At 34.6% G+C, this 6,529-nt stretch overlaps 1 protein-coding gene across 1 annotated transcript; it reads right to left on the bottom strand.

Annotated features, from left to right (window-relative positions):
* Positions 1-431: 431 nt before the first annotated feature.
* LOC143563647 (protein ORANGE-LIKE, chloroplastic-like) lies at positions 432-4,577 on the bottom strand. Its single transcript, XM_077051145.1, has 8 exons — positions 4,388-4,577; positions 3,207-3,324; positions 3,014-3,127; positions 2,048-2,134; positions 1,887-1,963; positions 1,680-1,807; positions 816-952; positions 432-724 (listed from the first exon to the last, which is right to left on the bottom strand). The coding sequence occupies exons 1-8, from the start codon at positions 4,567-4,569 to the stop codon at positions 647-649; spliced, it is 921 nt and encodes a 306-aa protein (XP_076907260.1). The 5' UTR covers positions 4,570-4,577; the 3' UTR covers positions 432-646.
* Positions 4,578-6,529: the final 1,952 nt, after the last annotated feature.

Raw genomic sequence — 6,529 nt, 5'->3', positions numbered from 1 at the left:
GCATCTGTATTCAGCCTTCACATGATGATTTGATCTAATAGTGGCATCACGTGATGCTTATTTTGCAACTACAAACGTTTGATCAAATTTTCACATTTAGCCATAACGTTTGATCAAATTTTCACGGTTGATCTTTTATTCGCAACCATCCTTTTTATAAAGGTTAAAAGTTGTTTATAAAATGTATATTTTACCCACAAAATTTACGCCAATAAGCAAAGCAAGAGTCAAAACTCCAAATCGTAGAAAATGAAAATAAGCATTAATTTTTCAAAAAATAACTGAAGAATAAACAAATCAGGTTATTTGAACTTTTAGTTTAAACTTTTTTAAAAACATGAACCAGGCCCGATCGTTTTAAAATATATTCATACCCGGTTAAATGAACAGGAAATTATATCGATATTAAAACCAAATACAAACAAGACAAGTTGCAAGTCTGACCGTATAATCATATATCAGAAGTTGCTATATAGTATCAAGAGCGTATAGACACCAAGTATACAAGCTGGTATACATATAACCGAAAGTAATTTGACCGCTGAATATACTTAAAACGCATATTTGTTTTACTATAAACCTCGGTTTACCAATATAAGTTACATCATTTCCCTATAACCGGGCTGCAATGGTTCGAGTCAGCAATTTAGTCAAATGGGTCTATTCGATGATCATGCTCACTTGCCATTACCATTCCCGTGCAAAGACACGTGGGGCACATTACCTGAATCAATGTAGTCGCAATAAACAATAAAAGACCAAACAAAAAAATGGACCACCAGAATGAAGTTTCATGCATATATAGTTTTTGGTACCTTTCCTGCCCCAGAACAATTAAGACACCTTCGGGTAGTTGGAGCGCGTAATGGACTATCAGAAGCATTAGCTACAGAAATTGGCTCTACGTTTAAGCACACACCGCTAGAAGAACAACGCGCACATGTCAAGTATCCTGTGTTTTAGTACATCAACACCCCTAATTAATGTGCGTATAATTGAGATTAGAAATTTTACCCGTTTACTGATGAATGAGTCGATTTGGGTTGTGTACTTGTTCATTATCTCAAATAGGTCTTAAAAACAAGAATAACAAACAGCCAACTTAACCAAACGCAATAAGAAGTCGCTTTGATTTAATGATTTTTGAAAAACCAAATTTTCGGTTCGGTTTTCGTTTCTAACCAAAAAAGCCGAACCAGTTGAAACCAAACCAAACAGTAAAAACCAAAAAAAGAACGATTTTAAATAATTTATAAAAATTAATAAATGTTCTAGTAAAAAATTTTTAGGTCCAAATGTGTAATAATAGATAAACAGTTAACTAACAAAAAAATCAGGCCAAAAGTTTCAAACCCAAATTCATTATTTTGGGCCAATATTTTCCCGGCCCTATATTTTAAAGCTCAAACGATAAAGCCAAAAAACCGAAACTGTTTTCAAAAACCTACAAATTGCATTTTCCGTTTATGATTCTGCTGAAGCCCAAAATCGGGGACTCAAACCAACTCATGCACACACCTAGCCCAGAGTCTATTAATGCATACAACCTTCTGAATCATTTTATTCAAAGAAACTGATTGTTATGGTAACGATATTTCACTTTGTAACAATAATTAAAACATTTTTAATTCATAGTTAAAGAAAAGAACAAACAACAAAGTGTTTGCAAGACTACTTACCAGTTCCATGACAGTATCTGCACCTTTTCTTCTCTTGTTGCATGACATTATTAGCTTCAAGCAACATCAGAGTTGAAATTACACCAACTGCCCCACCCGAAAAGGATGCCACTATTGGATCAACCTCACTGAAACAAATGCAGAAATATTATGTGTTAACATTTGCTTAAATGAACTGCATACATTAACCGGTTTTGTATATCACACCTCAGTTGCATAGGCAGATGCATATTGGTTATAAAATCTTTATATGATGTGCCACCCAAACCAAGTTTTAGTTCCAACTGACATAAAAATAAGTTTCCATGTTACAAACATATATATGACAACTCAAAAAAAAGGTATAGTCATTAAAAAAATGAACTTACGACTGGTGCAAGAAGGCCACCGAAGACTATAATTCCTGATATGAATGAAAAACTTGTCAAGTAGAGTTGCTTCAATGTCTTTGGTGTCTATCTCAAATAGAAAGAAAAATAAACATTAGTAAGAAAAGTTTTTGCCAATAGGAAGATACACATATTGAAAAGTAGGCCTGTAAATGAACCAAATGATCAGTGAACCGTTCGACAGGCAGTTCATTTATGTTTGTTTGATTTGTAAACGGATGAACATGAACTAAACTTTTTGTTCATTTATGTTCTTGAACGTTCGTTTATTGCACTCCTGTATGTTTGTTCATATAGGTTCATTAGTTATGTGTGCTGAAGTCCGTTCATTTACGTTCATTTATATATTCAACTTTTTAGACCCATTACCATTTAATCTAGTTTAATGACTTTTTTAGGTCTGACAGACTCATGTTCACTTTTAATTTTAATTTGTGTTCGCTTGGTTATGCTTGTTCATGTAGGTTCAGCTATGGCCGTTCGTTTATGTTCATGAACCATTCATTTATACTATTAAAAACGAACATAAACAAACACGCTCATTTTCCTAACAAACGAACATGGACAAGAAAACCCTGTTCGCTTAATTGTTCATGTTCGGTCATTTGTTCAGTTAAATATAAACAAATGAACACCAACATGTTCCGTTTGGTTTGTTTACAAGCCTATTGAAAGGCAATCAAAATACTAGCTTTTGTGTACATATAGAGTAACATGCGGCTTCAATACTTCACTAATGTTGTGATATATATTACTATTGTTATCTCATTACAATGTTTGGTGAATCTCTATAATAATAGTATCATGTTTTCAGAATAAAAAAGATAAGTATCAAATGAATTAACTACTGTAAATGTGTCATACATTTTCTGAAAAATTAACACTAAAGCCTGCTTTAAACAAGCTTTTGACATCAAATTATAAGCAGAAGATAATATAACTTACCACTGAAGGTAGAAAGGGAATTGAAGATGGAATATCAGGCATTTCATTGTCCTCAACACTGCCCTCATTAACTTTAATGTTTTTTAATCGTTGTTGCACTCTTAACCTCCTCACCTGTGAATACGAACAAATGTCAAAACAACATGATATTCATATGTGTGCAGTTGACAAAGCATTAAGGTGAAGGCGTTACCTCTTCCATTAGGAGAAAGATTTTATTTCGCCTACTCCTTATATTATCTTGGATCTCCTTTGTCTGCATCTTAACAAAATCCTGACCAGTCTCCGGTCCTTCAATAATACAGAAGTTGCTGCATTCATAACAAAACTTAAAATCAGCATGTGTTCACCTTCTTTAATACTTTTGGAAGCACGGTTTGCTATATTAATGTATTTGCTTTAACAAATACTAATTTACTCAACCACAACTAACTTGTATCTACGATCATTCTTGCTTTTTTCAAACTCCGAGTATCTTAACACCTACATATCTACATAGCCCCAGTGTCGTAAAAATCACAATTTGGCGCCGATTAATCGGAAATCGGAGGGTTAGCGATTCAATTTCACCTAATTGGCCCCGAAAACGGGTGAAAATCAATCAAACTTTTGGTCAAAATTGGTCACAATCTTTGAAGTGTTTGAAAATTTATATTTATTTTTAGAATTATAAATAATTTTTTGTGTCTATATGTATACATAATTTTAAAAAATTAAATATATATTATTAGGCTATGTGTAGTGGAGGGGCTACAAAATGGGGCGACTTGCGCCATGTGGCGCCCAGTCAGCAAATGATGGGTTTTTGTTTTAGGGGTGTAATGGTGTTGTAGCCCCATATATATACACATGTGTATATATATATATATATATCACATACACACAAATATAATAATAAACACACACACAAACAGGAGACAAATAGTCCTCCCCCCCTCCTCTCTTATCGCCCCTATTGTCGCCTGTGGGGGGGGGGGGGGGGTCACCGCAAATATTGCCCCTTTTTTCTTGTTTTGTCGCCCCACTACGGACAGCCTTTAAGGTGTGCAAACGGACTGCAGAACAAAAGTTCACCAACAACTGGATCTCATATATGCATACATCAATTATTACCAGTTTAAAACTTTAAATCCAACAAAATAAAATGAATAATCCTTAAATCCTTATGTATACAACAAGCACAATTTCTTCATTTCAATTTTCAATTGATGAATACTAGTTTCTACGTTTCTAATTACTCAGCTAAAATACACAAATAACATCAACAGGCTAATAATAATCTCTACGATGTGAATATTAATTCATATAAACTAATAAACATAATTAAGAAACAAAAGCTAAATTAAAACAAGCGTGAATAATACATAAGCAGACCTAGATATATTATAAACGGAACCGGATGCAGCCGCGTCATCTGAGGAGATAACGAGATGACGTCGGTTAGGGTTTGGAGAATTGAAACGAACAGTGGATTTGGATGAGGAGGCGTTAATAGAGTTAGTGTTGTTGATAGAATAATAAGGAAGATGATAGCATTTGAGAGTAACAGACGCCATGTTTAGTTGCAGGTTAGAAAATGGGATCTTTTGATGGATGAGTTGAAAGCATCTGTTTCTTTCATCAACTCTACAAAGCGTTTTCGTCGTTATTCCGCTTTTGCTTAATCGATTGACTGAGTCGGTTTTAATTATTTTTAACCTATTTTCATGATTACTACGTTAGGTGAGCTACATAACATTTTCGTATACATAGGTATACTATAGTGTGTATGTGTATACATATTTTTTTTATTATTCATCGAAGAAACAACCTGATTCAACCTAAATGTTAAGCCGGTTTAAATTGCAAAACAAAACAAAACAACGTGAGCTCATTACAACCATTGGTCGGGGCACAAATTTTGTTTATACATATTACATATATATGTTTTTTTGTGTTAAAAATAAGGTTATTTGCAATGCATGGTTTATGAGATAATGACATGCTCAGAATAGTTTCTACTTATAATAAATCGGTCGATAAAAGTTTTATCCATGTACTGGTTGTCGCCTTTTAAAGAATCTTGGATTGTGATTTATCTGAGTATCATTTGTTATGTGTTGTTTGTCTCCTTTGTAGGTGGCAGGTCTTTTGCCACGACTGGAGTTCACAGATGCCTTGTTTGTCTCCTTTGTAGGTGATAGGGTTAGGTCTACGGTTGCAATTCAAGACCATCTTATGGTTTACTTGGGCCCGTGGGTTAGTCTAGTACCCTATCTCTTCAACCTTTTAAGTGGTGTTAAATATACTATAGTCTAAACTCCATATATCTAACACCCTAAGTCATATACACAAAATTTTCATAATTTCTATACTTAATTTGATTTGGATGCAAACATTTGTAACACTAGTACACTACAAGTATACTTTTTTTTTAATAATTGATTATTTAGGTAACCAATCAATTCAAATTACTATTTCCGTTACTTTCCCCCTCTAGAAGATTATGCAAATAATTCATACACTCTGACTTACAAGTTACATATTAATTCCAAAACACAAGCTAATTAACTAGCCCTGCTTGCGGTGCGCACGTATGATGTATATATGTGTGAACCCTCGGGTGGGCAAAAGTGAAATTGCACTAATTTTGACGTTATTTTACTAATCTCGTGAAAATAACGTTAAAAGTGACGGACGGTTAATCAGGCATCATGTAGTGGCGTTGATAGCTGAAAGATAAGGGTACATGCACCGATCAGCCGGTGTCCCGATGATTGAGTGCTATGTGCCTTATGTCCAAGGCTTGATGCAAAACTACTATCGAGCCGGGGGTCTCACCGGAAGCAGCCTCTCTATCCCTATGGGGTAGAGGTAAGGCTGCCTACATCTTACCCTCCTCAGACCCTACCATAGCTTTGCTATTGGTGGGATATACTGAGTACGATGATGATGATGATGATGAAGCTAATTAACAAACACCATACATCAACACCACCTTGAATTTAACAAGTGAAAAGACCCACATACCTAACATGATACAATCAAGTATTCGTGGGGTACAAGGATCTCCACATTATTGTGTAAACCACAGACAATGTTCAACCAATAGGCCAAACATTCTCCAACCAACTTGGGTACAGAACACATGAAAAAAAAAACCGTACATGCATAACATTGTGTCCTAAAATACCCAAAACACGGCTTCATCATATCCTAAAAAACACCAAGAATTACAAAATCTAGCGACTACCCGTCATCCACATTGGAATAAACACAAACCGGATGATCTTATTGTTGGATTTGAACAAGAATTTAACAAGAAACGGAATTTGATCTTGTTAAGGTAGATGAAGAGTTTATAAACTCGATACAATCATCGATAGCTTCTGCTTGTTGAGAATCAATTGGAGCTACCGTCGGTTGTTGTGGTGTTATAGAGGAAGTAACCTTGGTGGAAGCTCGTTTCGACCATAAATAACACGAAAAACTATTATCATCTTGTCACCCATATGTTTAATGTATTTAACGGGCGAT

The sequence above is a fragment of the Bidens hawaiensis genome, unplaced genomic scaffold (assembly GCF_021521415.1).
Source record: "Bidens hawaiensis isolate Kalapana, Puna unplaced genomic scaffold, B.hawaiensis_p1.1 tig00021504_1, whole genome shotgun sequence".
NCBI classification, from domain to species: Eukaryota; Viridiplantae; Streptophyta; class Magnoliopsida; order Asterales; family Asteraceae; genus Bidens; species Bidens hawaiensis.
This window is presented reverse-complemented; position numbering and strand designations above follow the sequence as displayed.